The sequence below is a fragment of the Nipponia nippon genome, unplaced genomic scaffold (genome assembly GCF_047370975.1).
Source record: "Nipponia nippon isolate SJK-2023a ecotype South Korea unplaced genomic scaffold, ASM4737097v1 scaffold_5, whole genome shotgun sequence".
Taxonomy (NCBI): Eukaryota; Metazoa; Chordata; class Aves; order Pelecaniformes; family Threskiornithidae; genus Nipponia; species Nipponia nippon.
The window spans coordinates 318,259-341,074 of record NW_028262369.1 but is presented as its reverse complement, the minus strand read 5'-3'; the positions used below and the strand labels follow the sequence as shown (position 1 = coordinate 341,074).

Here is a 22,816-nt window from a genome sequence, read left to right as displayed (position 1 = left end):
TGAGTTGCACTTTTGAGTTTAGGGCAAAAATGGCATAGAAAGTAGCATAGTAAAATAAAGTTTGAAAACTGTTTCACTTCGAAAAGCCAATCCATTTTGAATTACCGAAAGGTTTATCAAATTTCCTGCACAAATATCTAAATCTATGTATTTTTTTTAGAATTATTATTATCTTGTTTTCAAGTGTTGGTCATCATTTTATTGGATTTTCAAGTTGGTAGCCTACACCTCAACTAATGCACACCTTTTGAAGTATGAATGCTTGCAAGTAAGTCTTAAAGTAACTTGCATGAAATCAGAGGAGGAACTTGAAGGAATAGTGGGTTGGAGACAGTGTATTATGACAGTTCAAAAGCAGGGAGGTTCATTGAGGGAGAGGAAGCAGCCCAATATAAGGTTGCTGAAAAAGAGGTATTTCTGAGAGTTTACTTCTCAAATACAAATACGCCGCGTGGTTGCCGAGCGCAGGTTTTAAGGTGTGCTTGGGGGCTTTTTTTTCCATGAAGCGAGACTGGTTATGCATGTGTATGTTGTGATCACACTGGTAAAAGCAGATGCGGAATACGTTGCCATCATGTGCTGTAGATTTTGTTTGAACTAGAGTACAGCGTTCCCATTTCTGTGTTTTTATCCGTATTCTGAATGCAGAATGAAGTCAGGAGGAAATAGTAACAAAGTCCAATGATGACGAGCTGAAGCTTGAAGACGTCTTTCACGCTGTTGCTCTAGGTTTATTCATAAAACGCGTAGAATGGCCCAAATAAGTATTTGGATTTGGATTTGTTCTGTGGTAATAAGCGGCTCTTTCTTGAAAAAAGAATTATTCAGCTGAAAGCATTAGTTGAATTAAAACGTTCCATCTTTTGGCATCCCATAAAACTTCCTGGAAAGCAGTCCAGTTTGTCTCGGCCCACCAAAGCTGCATGTCCCATCGCATGTGGATTAAGTTCACTACCGTCCTCTCCTGTGGAGAGGATGTGTATACCAAGATACCCGATGTACGTACTCAGAATATGATTTTATTGTATCTTCCACAATTTGTATGCTGCAGAATGTATTGTAACCTTCATTTGAAATGTCATTCCTCCAGCATTATTTCTCTAGGGCATGAATGACTGTTTAAAAACTACTGGCACGGTCCCTTGTTCTAATATTCTCCTTAATTCTGTCCATCTCGTTTACACATGGTACTTCTCCTCCCATCCTACCCTGACATGCTTTCATTCATTCTTTGCCCTCCCATTTACCCCAGTTCTCCCTCCCTTCCTTTGTAAGTGGCTGAGGACCAGAACTGCACAGTATCTCATCCCACACTACAAGAGGAGGATTTTTTCATGTGCCCTGTGCAGTAGGTACTGAACTTTGAAAGGTGCCTGCCTGCAAGGCTGCACAACCGTGTGGTTTAGATGGAACTTCATACTAGGCTTTATGGGGGTGTTCTAACGGAAGAGCAAGAGAGTAATGATTTACTGGAGATGGGGGAGTAACCAAATTTATAATAAACCGAGTTTATTTTTTACAGCTATGGTTGGTTAGCTCAGATAGTGCTGCATTTGATGTATTACCTATTAAATACATACTGTCCATAGAAAAGCAAGCCTTCAGTATAGTTTTGTTTGTAGACTCCTGTTGATAATTGACACTGTATATGTTTAAACACATTCAACTACGTCTTGGTTGTGCAAATCTTCTAAATAATAAGAGGTAGAAAAAGCTAGACTAGTCTGTATCCTTGTAGGACGGTTACCTGCCGTGTTTAAAACTTTGGACGTTAATTCATAACAAGAATGGTATGTGGTATAACCACGCAATATGGCATAAGCTGTCCTAGATTTACCCTTCTTAGGAGTCCGTGCTTTTTACTGTGGAGGCATACAAGGTAGAAACTCGTTTTCCAGTTATAATGTTAGTACTCAAATGGAAGCGTTGACTTGCAGGGAATGTGTCTTGTCTCTCTCCCTCTCGTCTGTATTCTCTTCTCAGCTACAATTCTTAGAGACGAAAGCAAATTGGATCCAGCCTGCGGCCTTGGGTTGTCCTTCCACAGATCAAGTGGCTTCACTAAAATTCCTAAAGCGCACACTTTCTGTGGGATCACCTGATGCATTTCTTCACTCAAGTATATGAGGTGGTATCTGCTGTTAGAAAGATATGTGGCTAGAAATGGGGCTCGTTTACCAAGCGATCAGGAAGGAAGTTTGGACATTTGTCTTCGGTTGCTTTTTCATTGAAATCGAGGAGTAAATGCTCATTGAGGAATGCTCTGCCATGAGAATAGCAGATTGCATTCGAAGCTTTCTGGAAGGTACAGATGATAGCACCGTACCCAGCTCTGTTGGCAACAGGTGTTTTGATGCCCATTTTGTAAGACTGCTGAGCGCTAATGCAGGTTTGTGAGAATAAAGTAGTCATTCGAAGGTGTTTTCTGGTATGGCCTCCTTAATGGCAGTCTTCACTGAAACCACTTTTGAAGGTGATTTTGTGTAGCTTAGCCTTGCTATTGGCTCCTGTAGAATCCAAAAGAGAGGAAAGAATGTTCTGAAGGAAACTTTCTGGCATGTTACAAGTCGGCATTTGCGTCCTGCGCTTTGAGGAGTGAGTTTAGCATCCTCACGCTCCGCGTTTGGCCTGTGGCATGCGAGAGTCTATGAAAGTACCATCTCATTTATAAAGGTCTTCCCTGATAGATGTTCCACCTACAGTTGACTGGTGACTCCTGAAGAAGCTGAGATTTTGCAAGCTAAGCCTGTAGAACACCGGTAACAGAACCAGCCTGTGTGTTGAGATACAGGGGTGTAGCGGGGATTAACTCTGTGCATTCCAGCTTCTGTGGATGCGTAACCTGTCACAGAGGATATGAATCAGCTGGCGTGTAAGAGCTGCCAATGGAAAATTGAAAAGCAAACACTTGGGATGCTACGCAGAGCCTGGAAGGAAGAACTTCTTGTGGCTATAGCCGTGATAAGACACTGATACTATCAGTGGCTCAGTTATTTGATACATGCAGTGTTCCATTGTTTATCATTTTCATATCAGATTTTTAAACAGCAGTCTTTAAATCCCTTTATATAAATTTTTGCAAGTGTTAGTGTTTTGCTTAGAACTACAAAGAAGACGGCTTTTTCTACAGAAAACGTAGTTTGAGATGATGTTATGCCATTCACAGATAAATGAAGTTCTAATAACGGGGCATATAGATGGGTAGAGAACACTGGGTAAAAAGAATGACTAAGTTTCTCTGAAACATGGGTGCTCTGATCCTTGATTTTGTTCGGGGTTATAGTTCAAATACAAAGTACAGAAACCTGATGTCTTCGCAAACTGGGGGTTGAAAGCTGAGTGAAAGGGCTGAGAACTTAGGCATCCAGACTTGCTGCTGTGTACCTTGTATGCAGGTGCTGGTGCTCCACTGCATCCTGGAGCGAAGGGAAGGAATTGTCGTAGCTGTGGTTGTGTGGATGTCCGGTCCAGTGGTTGGGTGATCCAGGATAAGTAGACAGAGTGAGAACGACCATCTTGTCTTTGTCTCGTCTGCAGTGATCTCCTTTTATAAATTAGTTTACGTACAACAAGCACCTAAGCAGATTGTTAGAGTAAGCCCCCTTCCTCTCTCTGCAGCAGTAATGGTACGGCTAGCCTCAATGGACCTTCTTGTTTAATGCATTGCTTAGGGTTTAAATAATCTATTGTTGGCGATTAGTGATTGTCATCATCTGTCATTAGTGAGGGGATGAAAACTTGTTAGCTGTTTTGTATGTTACAAGAATCTCATACAGTAAGATTGAAGGAATGAATTTATGGGGTGTAATTTATGATACGTGCCTATTTTTACTTTTTCTTTTGCCTTTTATCCTGAATTGGTTTATAATACCATGTTTTAGAATATACTGCGTTCCATTGCTTTACCAAGATCCAGCAAACTCTGTAGCGGATTGTGGTAAACCAACAATAAGTATTACCATGCACAGTAGCAAGAAAGTTTAGGCAAAGGGATGATATAGCAAACTCCTTTATTCTTGGAAGAATTAAATGGCCTATAAGATCTCTGTAGAGGTGACAGGATATTAGGATTCTTAGATCTTCATATGTGATACTCTAAACAATTGTCCGGATAGTAATTTATTCGTGTTTAAAGCAAGAAAGACTGGTATAAACTTCCCAGGACTAGAGTTTGTCTTGTAGAATAGTAAGTATATATGAAGGAACAAAAGAGCAATTCTGAGCTCTGTGTCCTTTGTAGAAGTTGAATCAGTGGAGTCCTTAGCATGTCCTCCGTAGAACCGTTCTGTTCATTTCATCTTTTACGTACAACTAAGAGGAAATCTACTGAACTTTGTAGTCTTCTTAGAATTCAAGGTCTTCACTGATACTTTTGCTTTTTAATAATGAAAACTTCATGTGTACCAAGTGTACTGTACAGTCTCTAGAAAATCCTTGGTAAGATCTGAGCTTCAGGCAGCTGACTTTAGATTTTTACTTATTTGAGTATGTATACAGTGATGTTAAAAAAAACCAAAACAAAACCTAAAAACAAAGGAAAACCTACCACCCCCAAAACCCCAAACAAAAAACAACCACCCAACAAATAAACAAAACCCCAAAACGCTGCGTTCATGGTTCCTCTAAATGATTTCTCAGAGAGTTAGAGGTCTGTGATCAGAATAGTAACTCTGGAATAGAATCCTGCAGCTGTCTTTTGATAAAGGACGTCTTTTGCATTGTCGAGCTAGTAGCAACAGGAGACTGTAGACTGAGTATGAGGACTGATATGTTTGAATTCTCCTTTCCTGACCGAAGATTTTAAATGTTAAGGTCTGTATTTCTTTACCATGCAAATTGTGATATTCCAATCTCAAATTGGCAGAATAAAGAAGCAATTCTGTGTCTTAAAATTGTTGGTTTTCTTCTCAGCCATCTATTAAGTGCTCAGGTTTTTCTAATGTTTTCAATTTTTTTAAGGATTTACCTTCACAGTAAGAGAATTAAATTGCTTAACTTTCAGTTAGTTTATCAGTGACTGATGAAGGCTTTAGGAAATACAGAAGCTGTTTGTTTGAGAAGTTGTTTCTAAATGCGTTTTCTTCTAGATATCCGACTCTTTTTCATGCTTTGCCTTACATGCTTCCCTGTGGTGACAGTAATTTTCTTTGAAAGGATCAAATAGTCATTCCTAGAAATAAAAGAAACATTAACCTTAAAATGGTCACAATATCGTATTTTATATCAAGTAAATATTTATTGTATGCAGGAAAAAATGTACTTTCACACATCTTACTCTCTTCCAGATTCGGTTTCAAATGTTCTTTGTTCTTTGAACAAACAGCTTTTTTAGGTTTCGGAGCAATATGGTTTTGTCATCCAAAGGAATTGCTTTCAAATTGCAAGTGAATAGTTACAGTTAAGATTTACATACAAGTCTTTCAAATCTCTGAAGCAGAGTAAGCCTGTAACAGTTGATTCTCCTGATACTTTTTTTTTTAAATAATATTAGGATTATCAAAATGGGATATCCTGGTTCTTGAATGAGATAGATAGATAGATACGTATGTATATATATATAAAAACACTGACTTTGTCAAGTAAACTGCTTCATATAGTTGAATTTTAAAAGATAACTGAACTTTTTTAAAAAAAATATGAAAGACAGACCTGTGCTAACGTGTATAAAAGTTTGGGAAACTAGTTGGGACTGCTGTATTGTACAAACTGGATTTATAAGCAAATAAGCTAAGGCAAGCCGATTTATCATGAGATAAAAGACAAAACATAAAGGACAGTAACTGGAAAAATGGAAATAAGCATTTTTTATAATGAGCAATGTACGTTTAACGTTAAAAGGCTTCTGTTTTATTAAGTACACACCTGCATTGATAGGGGCAGTCAAATCTTAAATAATACTCTGTAGCAAAATTGAATAGAATACATTTTGGAAATGTAAGTTACTGAATAAATCACAGGTTTAAGGTTAGTTGATAACATTTTTGCTGATTAAAATATCTTTGAAAGACTAGTAGTTTCAGAGGCAATTTAAAAAAAAAAAAAGAAGAAAAGAGGCTTTTTCTTCTGAATTAAATTGAGGGAATGGAATCTTACTGCATTATATGTAGCTCTCACCTTCCTGCTGTTTCTCCATCCCATTTTCTTCCCTGTTCCCTACTTGCATAAACAGCAAATTTTCTTAGTTCTATCAGGCTTTATTCTCATTTTAGTATTTCCGATCTTTGTGTTTTCTTTTTCTGATCCATGTTCTTTCGAGTGCTGATAACTGACAAGTACAATCAAGATTACACTTCTGTGCCTTTTTCCAAAAGCCACACCAGGATTTGGGGAAGGAGAAGGGGTTGGGACTTGCCATGCTTGGGATACCGTGAATTATCCTAGATGGGTTAAGTGTCAGAGATGGTGCTCTTTATGCTGAGGATCAGATTCTTGAGAATGCTGATCCGTTGTCGTATGATGAACTAAAGTAGAGATCTTTCGGTCCTTTCGTTACCACAGTTATTTTGGAGGCAGTAGGATGAACACCAAAGGCAAGGATACGAAATTATATATATTTTCTCAAGGTCATTAGTTTGCTTTATTGGTCACATCAAGGTTCAGCATTGCTCAGAAGTTCCCCTCAGCTGCAAAGGGGCAACTGCAGAGCACACCAGTGTATGAGCATCAGAGAGTGTGTTGTCTTTTAGAGGTTGCTTTGCTACATTCCTGCTTTTCTGTCTTATCTCTGGAAGTAGAAAATTAAGCCACTGAAACCTTCCCCTTCTTTTTTGCTCTTTGAGATTTTATTTCTTTAAAAAAAACCCTGGTTATTTGCCTATTGTATTTCAGTGAAATGTCTTGAGGAAAAAAAAAAACCTGATAGAGATGGGAGTAGTGAAGAAGGAGCAAATTCTGAGTTCCTCACTTACCTCTAGCCGTGAATCCTTCTGTGGGTTTAATATTCACTCTGGTCATGTTTTTTTGCAGCAGCAGATAATGGAGGGACTGCATCTGGTGGAACATCAGGAATTCCTCCCAGCAATCCAGCTGGGAATTCCAAGTCAGCGGCAAGGAACCTGGGCTCCTCAGCTGGAGAGAAGGAGGAGGGAAAGAAGGTCAGACGGCAGTGGGAATCGTGGAGCACAGAGGACAAAAATACGTTCTTCGAGGGACTGTATGAGGTACATGTAAAGGAAAATAACAAGTTTAGATGTCTTCGTTTAGCATCTGGATATTCCTAAAGAAGGTTGATTCAACTGAGATTTGTAGGAGCAAAATGCATACGTGCACATATGCATTTGTTTGTCTATGCATATGTGTCTGTACAGTTGGCTATAAACCAGCTGTCAATCAAAGCCACATTTCAAAAGTGTCAAGCTTTTTTTGTTTTGAAATAGCTGGAAATATTTGTGAGTTTTATTCGTGAATGTTTATAATAATTTGAATTATTTTTCAGTTATGGTTCTGTTTCAAATGAGAAATAAATACTGTCCCTGTCTCAACTTTCAAAAGCAACACACTCACGCTGTAGTATTAGCAAACAAGAAAATATGTCCTATTCTTATAAGAATTGTAGGCATTGTGTTTAGTCTTTGACTATGAAGAGGTTTGTACTAGGGCTGAGAGACAAAGAAAAGTTAGATCGTCTTACATGATGTATATGATGTATTCCTGGTTGTCTTGTTCTGATGGTTATTTTAAGAGCACTTCTGTTATGAAAATACATACTAAAGGTGAAAACAAAAGAAATGGTGGTGGGCTTTCTTTGTATATATTTTGTGGACAAAATGAACGCTTAAACACTGTTTTCTTTTTTTAACTCCTCTGACTTGCACTAATATTCCTGGGAATCATGTCATTTTTAAGTCCCTTCGTCACTCAAAGAACACGTTTGGTTGCTGGTTGGGATTTTTTGTTTTGTTTTTTTGAATGCTGAGGAAAAAGTTCCAAAATTTGCTCTAAGATGGATTTGGGACTCCAAATCCAAAATCCAAATCCATCCATTTGTTTGGTCCCCCACTTCCATTCATTTTGTGTCATTACCTTTCAAAAGAGGTTTTCACACTTTGTATTTACATCAGTTCCAACCTTTTTTGAATACTAAGAAATTTTGTAGTAGCAGGAGCTCAATGATAATGTATACGAAATTAAAGTTTCCTCTTCTGAACTCCAAGGATTTTATAGGAATTGGCTAGTTTTAAAGGGACACTTAGGTGTCTCATTTTTATTTTTCCCCTGAGAATAAACTTCTGAATGATCTACAGTGTAAAAAATGTGAGAAGTTGTGGGTTTTTTGTTTTGGTTTGGTTTCTTTTTTTAAATGTAATATTTTCCTTCATTATTTGAAACACAAATTTTGTACTCCTAATAACTGGAACATGACATTGACTGTAAATAAAAGTCAAGCTGTTAAATATAATAAGCTTTTCATTCACCCTAGTCAGAAGTAGACGTGAGAGGGAGAGGGGGGAAATGCAGAGGAAAGTGAGAAAGTTGGTATTTTCAATTCTGCTACTTAGCACATTTATGAGTAAAGATTTCTTTTTTTTAAGTTTGCTAGCAACTTACAGTTTTTATTTTGAAACAGTTCAAGAAATGGGAAAGTAATTTATTTGGCATCTATAATACATTTTATATAAAATCAAGGAAACCAGTGTCATTCTTGAGCTGTTGAGTTCTGATACCCAAGAATTTTATGACCATTGAAAGCTAATTTCCCACAAAGAACCCCAGAGTCCCTCATGTTGTTTGAGTTGTCTTATAACAAGATATAAGTTTGGTTTTGAGTATTTGGATTTGTTTTATTTATTCTTCAGCATGGGAAGGACTTTGAAGCTATCCAGAACAACATTGCCCTGAAATACAAGAAGAAAGGCAAGCCGGCAAGCATGGTGAAGAATAAGGAACAGGTCCGCCATTTCTACTACCGCACCTGGCACAAGATCTCAAAGTACATTGACTTTGATAATGGTTAGTATGCAATGAAATGGGCTTAGTGTAGAGCTCACAGTCTTGTGAGGGTTGGAGTCCTGCCTTTTAGTGCCATCATGGATGGTAGGAATGGTGAAGATGAGAGAATAAGGACTGAATAGGATGTCTGTGAACATGTCTTTATTTTTATTCGCATGACCACACTGAGGTTCACGGTTTTTGAAAGATACTTCTTAAAAACCGGTATTTGCATCGCTGCTTGTATAGCAATTCACCACACCATAATAAATGCTGATCCTACTATTAATACTGGGGAAAAGCCAGGTTCAAGGAAATGTTTTCCTGTTCTCAGGAACACACCTGTGAGGACAGCTACCTGAATGTTAGTCAGGCATGACTTCATCGAGCAAATTAACTCCAGCACTACTTTGCACTTCTTGGGGGCAGGTAGAAATAAATAAATAGTCCGATACAAGTGTAAATGGTGAAATATTTGCTCACACTTTAAATAAGCCTGAAATTGTATCATTGGTTCAGTCGCTTAGGATTCCCAGTGCCATATTCCCCTCTTCCCATTCTTTTCCCTCTTTCCTCAGTTTGTTGAATGAAAAGGAAATTGGGAAGTCATACGAACTGCTAGTGGTGTTTTGTAACAATAACAGTAATGTGTGATTATTGATAATCAGTTTTTATCAAATGCATACTATTCAGTAACGGGCAGTGGGAATTGAAGTCAATTTGCAGGTAGCTTAATTTGAATAGCAGGTTAAAGAAATCTGCTGCAGAGTGAACAGGTTTTACTAAGACCCAGTTCTTTTGACTTTTTTAAGGTATGAAGACTGTCAGTTCTCCTGTTAGCTTGTTGATCAAGTAAAGGTCTCTAGGGCTTTCCTTTCCTTCTGATGCTGTATTCTGAGCTGCATAAATGGCGGCAGTTTCATGGTAGTTGAATTTTTTGGTCTTTAAACAACTCTCTCTAACATCAGCAAAAGTTTGGATAGTAAATTCATCTACATGATTTGTGGCCAGAGCCTCTCAAGTTAAAAATAATGAGAAATGGATATGACTAGAAAAAACCTGAAGGGAAGCAAAGATAGTGTACAATATAGTCTCTTTATGAAATTGTTTTGTCTGTTCCTGAGATCAGGGTATCTAAAGGGGGACTTAAACATCTAAAAGACCCGTCATAAGGGGTATTTTTGAGTTTCTTTTTCGAAACAAGAAAGAATTTTAAGATGAAACAAGCTATTAGTATTTTATTTAAAATCAAATGTTACAGCAAACACAGTATGGAAGAACTTAAAAAAAAAAAAAAAAGGTGTCATGGAGGAACTTCATCTGTTTTCTGGATAAGGTAAAGTTCTGTATCTATACCTATAAGGTCGGAAATCTCATTGGCTGTAGGAATTTAAGAATTAGTGCAGTAGTTTGATGAGCTTTAGTATTGGTAGAAATATGCGTGCCTGGATTTTGATATTAAATGAGTCTGCAAGTCGAAGAGAACTGAATTCTTGATAAATAGACAAGAATTAATATTTTCATCTGATTTGTAAACCACAAGACTGTCTTTCTGTGCTGTCGTAGATATTGAGATCAATTAGCAAAGGTCTACATCGTGTGCGTTGATGAGAAAGGAGAAAAAAAATCTTGTAAAGTTGAATAAAATGTCTGCAATTCTTCCTATAAAAATTTAGAATCTAGAATTTGCATTAAATCTCTGAGGTGCATTCGTGAGCATGGAAGACATTCTCTGTCTTCTGGAAGATTCAGACCTACTTAATTTTCATATACGAGAGAGTTCTATATGTATTTTCTTGGGGGCATATGGACATTTCCTTTAGAAATAGTAAACAGTTAAGTGATACTAAAATCAGCTTTCTTTTGCGTATTGAACTGTTGCATATTTGTTTCAGTTCTGTGGAAGCTGCTTTGTTTTTTCTGTAATCTAAAGAATGTTGCGTTTCCCAGATATTTAAGTCACCAAAAGGAAATTGGTGAACCTGTCTCACAGTGTTTCTTGAAACAGAATTTAGTCTTACCTTCGATGAGGTGTTTGTCTCTTCACTGAAAATACAAATCATCTCATTTTCAGTGTTGAAATGAGTATCTGCAATGTTGCTGTGCATGAGTATCTGCAGTCTGCATCTCACTTACACCTTTTCTGCTTTTCAGTGTTTTCTCAAGGGCTGAAAAAATCCTCCCTGGAGCTTTATGGCTTAATCTGCTATGGGGAACTAAGGAAAAAGATTGGGGGATGTGAGTATGAATGACTTAAAATTATTTTTATGTGGTAGAATCAGAAGTGTCTACCCTTGAAGTTGGCAATGTCTAGTACAGTTTCACTTCTGAGTTATTCAGAATTTGTGTTCATTGTATTCTATTGCAGTGATCTGTGGTATCGTTTCTTCATTAAATGTGTTTTTATTTTTAAAGACCTTAGTCTGTTGCATTAGTCCCCTTTTTCTTTAGCTTTTTCCATCTGTGGAATGCAGTGCATGTAATAGCCACAGATGGCAGGTAAATGTATACGCAGCTTAGATTATCTGTTTATTTTATTATTCTTGAAAACTAAGCGATTAAATGTGGAAATGATATCATTTGCACCCACAATTACTTCTGCCTATGCAATCAAAATCTGGGATGGTGCCTTGCTCTAAGTAAGTCTCTGAATCTTTACTTATTGAACCCTGAAAACGAAAAAGCATTACAAATCATAGTCAGAAATAACAATGTTACTGGCTAACCAAGATGCATTCTGACCCTGACCTTGTCAATCCCTGCGGCTGGTTTTGTCCATAAGGATAAGTGTAGATGGATGAGTATATGCCATAACAATGCTCCCCCATTTTCTGGAAGTCGCTTAGTTGCAATAGCAAGGTATCTGGGTTTAGGCTTAGTACCGTGTTCATAGAATCATAGAATGGTTTGGGTTGGAAGGAACCTTTAAAGGCCATCCAGTCCAACCCCCCTGCCATGCGCAGGGACATCTTCAACTACGTCAAGTTGCTCAGAGCCCCATCCAACCTGACCGTGAAGGTTTCCAGGGATGGAGCGTCTCCCACCGCTCTGGGCAACCCCTGCCACTGTCTCACCACCCTCGGCGTAAACAATTTCTTCCTTATATCCAGTCTGAATCTCCCCTCTTTCAGCTTAAAACCATCCCCCCTTGTCCTGTCGCAGCAGGCCCTGCTAAAAAGCCCGTCCCCCCCTTTCTTGTCGGCCCCCTTTCAGCACAGCAAGGCTGCAGTGAGGTCTCCCCGCAGCCTCCTCCTCTCCAGGCTGAACCCCCCCAGCTCTCAGCCTGTCCTCCCAGCAGAGCTGTGCCACCCTCGGAGCATTTCGGTGGCCTCCGCTGTCCCCGCTCCAACAGCTCCATGTCCTTCCCGTGCTGAGGACCCCCGAGCTGGACGCGGGGCTCCAGGGGGGTCTCCCCAGAGCGGAGCAGAGGGGCAGAATCCCCTCCCTCGCCCCGCTGCCCACGCTGCGGGGGATGCAGCCCAGGATACGATTCGCATGGTCTTTATGACTTCCAGACTAGAGAGAGCTCTAATGTGGCTAGCTTGGAGAATGGACAGAGGAACATGCACTGTATGCACTGGTCCATGCACATACACCTTCTTATCTGTGTATTTTTTTCATTTGTTCCCAAGCTTTTTGTAGGGTCAGTGTTACATCATAATGCATCTTCTACATATTTAAATTTAATTTGTGAGACGTGGAAAATCATGAAAATACTTTCGCTTCTTTGTAAAGTCATACTAGTTGCAGAGTGCAGACGACAAGAAAGCTTTAATGAGTGGACACGTACAATTCCTAATAGAATCCTGGTATTTTGGCAGGATTTTTTTTTTTTGCTATATTATTTCCTCACCTGGGATTTTTATTGTAATGTGTCATGAACGAGACTGTTGTGAATGTTCAGGCTGACTTTATTCTGTTTCTTCAAAGATTTCCAGTGTGTTAATTCATCTTGGAGAAACAATTCTGAACTGTTTCATGACAAAGAAGGTGCAGAGGCAAGACAGATTGCATTGTCAGTAGAAACCAGTATTAGTGTTTCTTCCCTATATCCACGTCTTGTCTTAAAGGCATCAACAGACCTTCCTTGCTATGACTGGGAATAAGGTTTCACACAGTCGCCATGGCAATGCATGCATACTCTGTGCTTCTGTCTTTTTATAACTTTGGTACTTGGTTACGTATTTTACCCACTGCCACTTGGAAAATTCTAGTCTCCATGACCAAATGGGCTTAAGCCGCAAACCTCTACACCCAGTTTATGAGAGTTCTGCTCTGCAGCTGGTGAAAGTAGTTTCCTTCTCTCTCTCTCTCTCTCTCTTTTTTTTTTTTTTCCTTCTCCTCTTGTGGTATTCACCCAGTCCCGTGTTCCCAGAAACTGAGATGACTTGTGTAGGGCTATTGAGACATGAAAGCATGTCAGGAGTACTTTCAGCATTGCTAGAGGGAGGTTGATTGTAAATAGATCTGGGCCTAACTATCATGGAGAATATAAATCAAGTTACTGTAATGTCCATTTAAAAATGTGCTGTATAACGCATGGAAGAAAAATGTGGTCTACATGTGCATTTTGTTATTTTTATTTACTTTTTTTATTGCGTTCAGCACTGTGAGGGCTTGATGCTCTTTCATTATGCTATGCTGCCTTAGCAACAGAGATTGAGCAGGAAGATGAGGAAGCTTTTATTTTTAATACCGCAGTGTCAGAGTAACACCCGGCAACCCAAGATGACTGTAGCACGTAAACCAGGGTCATTTAATCTATGAGTAAAACGTAATTTTCATGGTAAGGATTGTGTAAAGCTTGCACATTATGAAAATAGAAACTTTTCAGAAAGCGTACATTATAGCACATTTATGCACATTAAACCTATGTGAGAATAAAATGTAATAGCTTTGAAAACCAAACAGGGCACAAAAAAAGGTCAAGACTGTATCACTTCAAATCCTAATTCACTGTGTTATCCCATTTCATGTAAAGGTATGGATGACAAGAATGCAGCTAAACTCAATGAGCTCATTCAGGCCGGGTAAGTAGGAACTTATTCCTGAAACTCTTAAAACTGGGTTGTTCAGCAGCTTGATTGTTGAATTGGTCATCCAGAGTCTAGGGGGCATTTCTTACTTTTTTAGAGCTGCAGTTTGACATTTTCCATTCTTTGTTCTGTATGGATTTTTTTCTTCCCCTTTTCCATGAAGCCATTAATTGTTATTAGTAAGAAAAGATGGGTGAAGTTTAAGAAGGTAATGAGATGAGAATTTTTCACAGAAGTTATGGCAATATAACTATGTTGATTCACTGTAGGGCATGTAGTTCATCTCCAAACAGTTCTGCCAACAGTGCTCACGAGTCCTGAGTTTCAGACCTGAAACAACACTTGCAGTACACCATAGGCCTCAGCCCTCCAGTCGCTTCTTGCATCTACTTGACTTTAAGAATGGGTATTCTCTTTCACTTCAAAAAGGAATTACGGGATTTGGGGTTTCAGTCTTGGCAATGGACTTTTAGAATACAGAAGGGATTAGAAGTTGCTCTACTATTAGAAATGAGGGAACGCGCGATACATTTGTACGTAAAGTTTTCTCAAGTAATCCTGCTTTTAGAATTTGTGTATTCTAAACTGAAATATCTTTCGAAGGGTATTATTTTAAGGAGCGTGATCATTAAGCAGGTATCACTCAGCAGGCATTGCTTTGCCCTAATCAAGTCTTTAAAAGCGATTTGAAAATATTATTATTTTCTGTTTGTTAGAGATCCCTTTTTACTTTTGGCATTTGTGCTTTTAGGGTGCTTCATTGTAACAGACAAATTATTGGTGAAGTAAACTTTACTGTAAACAGGAGGAAGAGTTTGCCCACTCGGCAGCTGCTAATTTTTGACTTTACCTTACAGAAAACGGATACTTGTTGTTGTGCCTTTCTGTTGTTCACAGACTGAGTTTCCGAATGAGTTCCTTACAGTTTATTAACCTTTCATCTCCTGGGAGATGCGCTTTGTACGGTGTGCTGTTGTGTTGCAGGTCTCGAATGTGATTATTTATGAAATCACTTGTTCATTCTTTTGTTAACTGCGAAGTTCGACATTAGAAGAGAAATTGCCATTTGGTTTGAGTTCTGTGCAATTAAGAAACTCTTAGCAGTAAGTTTTTTCATGTGACGAAATGATTCGTAAAGCAAATGAGTTCTTTAAATTGGAGTTATTGGTTAAAATGGGCCTGGGATGAGCCTTTTTTCACTAGTGTCCTGAATAGCTCTAGCGTTCAGGATATAGGCGGTCATTTTGGTCTCTCTGTGTTATGCTGGGGAGCCTTTCTAATACTGTGTCATCCAAAGAGACTAAACCATAATAAAGGAGACTGACTTTTAGCAAGCTGTAGCGACAGTCTAGCACTTTGCATAATTAAGGCCTTAGTTCTTCTAATTAATTGTTAATAAGGGCCAATGATTTCTGTGAAGTCGAGGTGTTTATTCTATAAAAGCCAGTCTTGTAACAAGCCACTTTGAAAACAGGACTCTTTGCGTTAGAAAACAGTAATGCTAATCTTCTAACCAAAAACTAGAGTGTACATAATATTGACTTTCTTAGGCAGTTCAGAAATAGTTGCTCTTGCATAGGCTTTTTGTCTACCAGGTGGAGGACACATCTTCTCTTCCCTTTTTCTCCCGCATCTCTTGCCCCGTTTGGTGGGTAAACCTTGTCAGTTGAAGAGGAGCAAACTGTGCAGGGAAACAACGTCCACATTTTCGTCTTCATTACTGCCTGGATGTCTGCGCCATCTGAATTAATCCCCTGCACGTGCAGGGCAGCCCCGAATCTCACGCAGGCAAACACATTGCATGTATCCCGTTAGATTAAACTTTCCATCTTGCTCAGTGATGTTGCAATTCTGTGATCCCCCTCTCTATTTGTAAGCAGTTCTTTTTTTCAGTTCCTAACGTGTTTCTTTCAAGTGTGATACTCCTCCTTTTCCTCTGAGTGCAGTGCACTTTGTAAGGCTTGTCGCCATGTTGAAAGTCTTGAGTGGAAGCGAATCCAGTGATTAAAAATGGGGAGTGTGAACATGCATTATTCTGATCATCTTCTCCTGAACTAGGTAAACATTACCCTCATTAATTGGTAAGAAAGGTCGAGAGAGGCTAAGATTGTGAGGAGCTACCTGGCAATTTGTTTGCAGGACAACTCTAGACCCTGGAGTTATACATTCTAATTCAGTGCTTATTTTGCTTATGTTACACATCATCTCTGGCTTTCTGTAGTAATTACATGGTGTACGGAAAAACAAATGACACTGTGCAGTGCTCCTAAGAAAGCCATATTTAAAATCTTCCTAGTTGAGCTTATTACCCAGGTCACGGATAATAAATAGTGCCTGAAAACTTAATCAACTGGCTATTTCAAGTAATGGCAAAATCTTTGCGTGAAATGTCCCCGTTTGGTCATTGAAGTTAAGGCCATTCACTGCTATACCTCTGTACTTGCCTTAGATTTTCAGTAACATGTAAAATCAGGCTAGACCGTAGCCTTTGGTACAGTTGCAGTTGATTAAATCGGGGATCTTTTAGAAAATAGATCAAAGTTTAGAGATTTATAAATGCAAGGGGAAGATAGGAATTGTTCTATCAGCTTTTGTAACTGGTCTGAGGAGTTTAGCATACTCATGTCAACGCTGGCCCACACCAGCTGCTTAAAGAAGTTTTCAGAATCACTAAGCAGGGCAACTATGAAACAAAAGCTCCCTTAGAAATTATAGGGAATCTGAGTCACGGTCTGTCCAGTCCTTTGTTGCTAGTTTTTTGTTACAGCAACGATAGGTTGCTGGATTGTGTGATTAGGACATATAACAAGAAACAAAGATTTATGGTAGTATATCAGAACTGCTCAGAAACTCATCTAAATAAACAGAAACCAAAGTTTTTCTGTTTTGTTTCACTTTTAGGAGTGAAACATTTTTATTTAACTTAGGTTTTGCAACAATCTTTACATTTAATAAAAAGCTGCATTTGAGGAAATATAAATACTTTCTGGATATCTTTGTAAATCTGTAGGATTTGTGGATGAGTTAAAAAACCCAAACCACAGCAAGTACATAATTAAAGAAATACCGTAAATATGCAACAGTTAAAGCAGTGTCTGTTAGCATGTCTGGTTTTGCCCCCAACCTGAGAGGCTCTTAATATCACAAGTAGGGAAGACCGTTAAAGACAGAAACTTCGAACAGGTATCGATTGATCTGTCTGATTCAGTTCCAGGGTGTGCTTCGTGTGGAGTGGGAGTGATCCTTCATTGCTCCTTGTAAAAGCTGTTTGGCATGCTGAGGGGGAATTTGTAACTCCCTAAAAATCTTGATAATAAAACAGCAATTCGCCCTGAAAAAACTCGTATACAAAAGTGATCTTTTTAAGTAGGCAGAACATGCTCTTGGTGTCAAGTTATACTAGTAGTTCTTAATCCGTATTCAGTAACTTTCTTTAAGATTTACCATTTTCTGCATTTGGAAACATCCAGGATCTAGGTAAGAGAAGAGAAGGAAATAAGTATTTTTAAGCTAAGAGTAGTTCTGTTGCAGGCTGTCTCCTTTTTACTGTGCTTTTCTTTTACATTAGTAGAACTGTTCTTTTTCTAGCCTCCCAGCCATGGATTTCAATTAGGAAACGACAGTCTCTAAATATATCTAATTTTATATTAGTTTAAAGAATAACTTATTATCAGACTCTCCCTAGATTGCTTGAAGCCCATCATACTTTATGGAAAAGGGAATTAGGGGAATTATTCCTGGCTCTCCAAGCAGAACACCTGAATGTAGAGAGCTGGGATGCTACTTCTAAAACATACTTTAGGGAACAATGAAAATACAAATATTGATTGCTGTAGTCATGGAAGAGTGCTGTAGTGCCAGGGCGAAAACTTCTGTGTGAAATTTTTTAATTTGTTTTGTCAAATTTATGTGTGTTCTGCGTTCCTTCACTTGCTGAACAGCATACTTCGCTTGTGCTAACTTCTGAACTGTGCCGTTCTCACTCAGTAATCGGGAAATGCAGTAGTTCCTCCTCCTCTTTCAGGGCTATCAGCAGTTTTGCATTTGTTTTCTTTCCTCCAATATGGTTTTTCTCCTAGATTTTTATAATTTTTTTAAAAAAATATCTTTTTCATAATATACCTATGTTTTTCACGCTTCTTTTCTGGCTTTTATCCTAGGTTTTGGTGGGTGGGTTTTGTTTTGTTTTGTTTTGTTTTGTTTTCCCCTCTCTGCCTTTTAAGCACAGATACAAATGCATCCAGGAGCTTATGATGCTGATCCAGCGTTCATTTGTGAGCTGCTCTGTGGTGGTAACAAATAGTGGGTATCTGCTGCCCAAGGTGTAGCTGAGCAGGTGGTGGACAAATTGAGCAGGAACAACTGCCAGGAAGCCTGACTCAATAATAAATGCTTTATGACCAACTAGGTAGCCTCTTTAACAGAAACGGAAAATATGAAAAATCAACAGCAGCGCTTTTCTTCTTTCTTTTTCTTGATCAAATTAGCTCAGCTGTTCTAGGTGGATCGAATAGCCTTTTTAGCACTCAGGCCCTTCTTTCAGTCGCCTTCAAGTCATATGATGGAACAATTTCCACAAAGCTTGTCTGTTTATATAGTCATATCAGTTAGTCTAAGAAGAAATAATGTTTCTCCCCACAAACCCCTTCTCAGTTATACTCACTGTCAAAGTTACAATAATAATAATAATAATAATAATAATAATAATAATAATAATGCTATTTCTGACTCTTCACTTGCATGCAGTTACTTCAAGGGCACATTTGATAAAAGGTTGTTGCATTAGCTAAAATCAAGATGCAGGAGGAGAGTCTCAGCTCGCACAAGTAGTCAAAAGAATTTGCTGTCCTAAAGTAGTGTAAATTTGCAATTTAGCAACCTGTTTCAAGGTGCATTGAATTACTGGATTTATTTTCACTAGTTTTAGTGGATTTTGTATGAGGCTATTACGAAACTGTTTTCCAGTAGAACGGGAGGGAACGTCTAGGCATGTCTTCACTAAGCAAGGAATCGTTACAGCAGTACTGATTGCTGTAATGCTGTAGTTAACCCCTTGCAAGAACAAGGAAGACGATACTGGTGGCATGTCATGCAGGAGCATTGTTTTCTGTACCACCGTTCCATCACATTCCCAGACTTTGTGTTTTCTAGCGGTTGAGTGCATTCATGCATCCTGGCATCTCAACGTGAGCTTTATAAAATTACTTACTGTGATGAACAGCATTAGTGGTAATAAGGTAAATATAGCTTTCATTGAGTCCCTGTAGTTAAAGGCAAAGGATATTTGTTGTGAATCACAAGGATGTGTTACTTTAGCGTAAAACTACATAACAGGAAGAGAGATCTCTAGGAGCGATAGTAAAAGTTGAAGACTTTAGTTCTCAGCTGTTTTTTCAGTTACTGTTCTTGGAGGAAATAATAATAAGCACTAGACAAAGAAATGTAATATGTATCTAGGGTTTTTATTTACTGCAAATTCTCTAGGTTCTGCCAAATCCTTCAGGTTTTGTACCAGGCACTTTTATACTAGGCTGCCGCTTCTGACTGCTGGCTGAGACCAAAGTTTGGGCTTGTGAAGAAAAGTGGAGGTTTTTCCACCTAAAGATTCAGACCCAAGAGGGAAGTTGTCCAAACATGGACCAGCTACATTCGAGAGCAGCAGAATTTGTAACCGAGTTTCCTGTCTTTATACATTGCAGTCCCTGTTAACTTGACATAAGTGAGTTTGGGTTGATTCATACTGATCTTGTCGGCACTTGTATTGAAACTTGGTTTATTTACACATTTAAAAAAAAAAAAAAAGAGAGGGTGCTAGCTGCATATGATTAAACTTATTTTCAGGAGATTTATTTTCTTAAAAATGCTGATTTTCTGATAAAGACATATCTGTACTTTAATATAATGACAAGAGGATATTGAGCCTCACGCATTAAGGCTGTGGTGTCCATTGCAATGACCAGGAGGAAGTTCTACCTTTCGTCGTTATCTTATGTCATTGACTAGATTTCTATAAGTGTTGCTCTGTCCTCCTTTAAGAGTCTTTCCCCTGGCAGAGATTGACTGTTGTACCTGGTGGGACCCACTGTCTTCAAACAATTCAAGTTTCCAACAATTCAAGTTAAGGTTGAGTTGAAAGAGGAAAAGTAACAACAATGCTTCTGTTACGGCAGCTGTAGTGTTGTCTGCTGTTCCAGATGTGGAAATAGGAAGCCCTATTTAAAACCAGGCGAGTAGCTCTTGGGTCTTTTTTATTTTTTCTTAAGTAGCACTATTGCTAGTTTCTCCTCAGCACTTGAGAGCCTTCTCCTCTTTTCATTAGTTGAGCCATCATTGCTTCTGTCTCGGAGCCTGTTAGAAAGAGCGAGGGCTAACAAGTTCCCTCTAGCTTCTGGTAGCTCAGGAAATCTGCCCTTCCAGCCCTGGGATATTCTGAATCTGTAGAAGTTCACAGCTTAGTAACTGAAACTTTTGGGCTGCACACCTCATCAACTCCATCTTCTCAGGTCTGGCTTCACTTCTGCTGCCCTTCTGAGAATTTGCCTGTTAGCAGTGTAGGCAAATGCTCTTTCTGCCTGATGTTGTCTTCCTTACAGCATAGGAAAAAATAAGATCCTGCTGTAGGATTTTTCTCCATAATTTATTTCATTTTACTTGCAAGGATTTATGTTCAATCCTGCTGCTTCTATGCTAGCTGATCCTTATTGCTTGAAGTATTAGGTAGTAAATACTGCCATCAGTAACTTTGTTGGTCTCAAGGCCTGCCTTTTAAGTCCCTAAAAAGAAGACAGGGCTGACTGAGTGAAGAAATCGAATAGAGCCACTGTGTGAAAACGAAAACAGCCTCTTGCTTTTATAGTTCTTCATAGCTTATAGTTCTTTATAGCTGTTAATGTGGTATTGAAGCCAAAAGCCGGTGAAATCATACTGTAAAAGTTACTTTGTTCAGATTCCCGCACAAGCTGTTAGACCTCAACAATTTCTGCAACAGATGTGGTGTTGATGCTCCAGAATGGAAGACTTCAAAAACTTTAGACTTTTTCTTCCCGTTATTAAGAGTTAGGAGTATAAAGAGGAGACTAAAGCAAAACCACTTGTCTTTTATGAAGAAGCTGTCTCTGAGGGTACTCTTCAATGGAAGTAACATAATTCTGGTCTGCTTTATAGAATAGCAATCGCTCCCTAAGTAGACAGCCCAGTGTTTCATGAAAGTCTGGAAGAGGAGGTCACAAGAGTAGCATTTCTATAATGGAAAGTAAGGTGACCGAAAAGATTGAACGCTCTTGTGAATCTGCACTGCAAACCCTTACATTTCTTTGTTCGTTCCTATAGCCATGATTGTATTTGACTCTGTGTCCCTAATATGTATGTATTCACAAACTTTTGTTAATGGTGCCAGTAAATACTTCCCTCTCAATGTATTCAGGGCTACGACTGTTCGTTACAAAGGCAGAAACCTTCGTATCAAAGCTCCAATGTGCAGGGCTTTGAAGAAACTCTGTGATCCAGACGGTAAGTAAGTGACATTGGAACGTGAAAGGGTTTTAACAGATGGTCAGAAGAATATGAGAGAGAGTAGGCCTGTTTTCATGTGTACATCATTGGCAGGGGAATTTGTGCTATTTCACGTTTGTGTTGGGCACAGATACGTCCCTATTGTCTTACTTACCCTGGTTGCTTGTATAATCCCAGTAACTTTAGGACCCACCCACCTCTCTAAGTCTTGGAGTATGTTGATAGCTAAATTGAAAAAATAGCTACACCAGACAAGATTGCTGCTGCTTTGCCAGTTGTGCTTTCACTGTATGCAAAGTTTAGTCCCTTGTGCCAGTGAATAAGCAGTAGTATGTTGTTTAGCATTGAGCATTTTAGACTTTTTTTTACCTTCTCCAGTTCAGCTCTGTGTAATTTTTTTTTTATTTTTTTTTTTATCCTCCTCCCCCCCCCCCCCCCCAAAAAAAGTAGAATCAGGGCAGTTTAGAGGTCTGAAATACTGTACTTATTCAAAGTTTCCAGCCACCTGACTTTGACACTGCTTGCTCAACTGGAAGCTCCAGTACCACCGCAGTGTCCGAGGAAAAAAATAAACATCTTGTCCCAGGAGATAATCTAAGGAAGTAGGCTCCACTGGTGAAGCTGAGCTGCCTAAGTTTTCTGTAGGTGATGCTGACATCTGTGATGCTTTTCTTTCATGTAACTGAGCATATATAATGTTCTGACTGAGTTGTCCTTGCTTTGACCCATGCCCTTTGTGCTTCATCTCCCTTCAGGCGTTAGTGATGAAGAGGACCAGAAGCCAGTACGTCTTCCTCTCAAGGTCCCTGTGGAGTTGCAGCCACGAAATAATCATGCATGGGCTCGAGTACAGAGTCTGGCCCAGAATCCACGGCTTAGGTAATGAAGGACTGATTGTGGTGCTCAGAATAGAATAGGGAAATACATGAGCAGCATTCCAGCATCTTCATCTCTCTTCAAGGTTCTCTTTGCCGACTGGGCAATTCATCTTCGATAATTCAGTTTGCCTAAATGTACTTATTCTGAAGGCTTTGTCCAACCAGAGTACATGATTGTTGTAAACATGAGATATCAGACTTGAAAATTAGATTACCATTGTTCTTTGTATCTTTTAGTTTGAGTAATGGTAGGAGCTACTAGAGTTGGAGATGAATATACTTTGTGCCACTTACACCCAGTTGTCAGAGCAGAGTGCAAGTAAAACGCAGATATGCAGCACTCGTTGTACTAAAATTTATATTGAATGTACCATGAGACAGAAGCACAGGGGAGGGAAGTAAAACAACGGTCAGAGGTGCCTGCACCAAGACTCTGAACATGTCAACTGCGACACAGTGATA

General features: G+C 38.9%; 1 protein-coding gene across 3 annotated transcripts in view; it reads left to right on the top strand.

Annotated features, from left to right (window-relative positions):
• The window catches only part of CRAMP1 (cramped chromatin regulator 1), a 52,561-nt gene that overhangs the window by 5,974 nt on the left and 23,771 nt on the right, over positions 1–22,816 (top strand). For 2 of the 3 annotated variants that reach the window (XM_087733398.1, XM_087733400.1), the window contains exons 3-8: positions 6,967–7,160; positions 8,796–8,949; positions 11,083–11,166; positions 13,910–13,958; positions 21,388–21,473; positions 22,232–22,355. In XM_087733398.1, coding sequence (XP_087589524.1) covers positions 6,967–7,160; positions 8,796–8,949; positions 11,083–11,166; positions 13,910–13,958; positions 21,388–21,473; positions 22,232–22,355 — 691 coding nt within the window. The remainder of the gene's footprint in view (positions 1–6,966; positions 7,161–8,795; positions 8,950–11,082; positions 11,167–13,909; positions 13,959–21,387; positions 21,474–22,231; positions 22,356–22,816) is intronic. The other variant, XM_087733399.1, reaches the window with a different exon arrangement.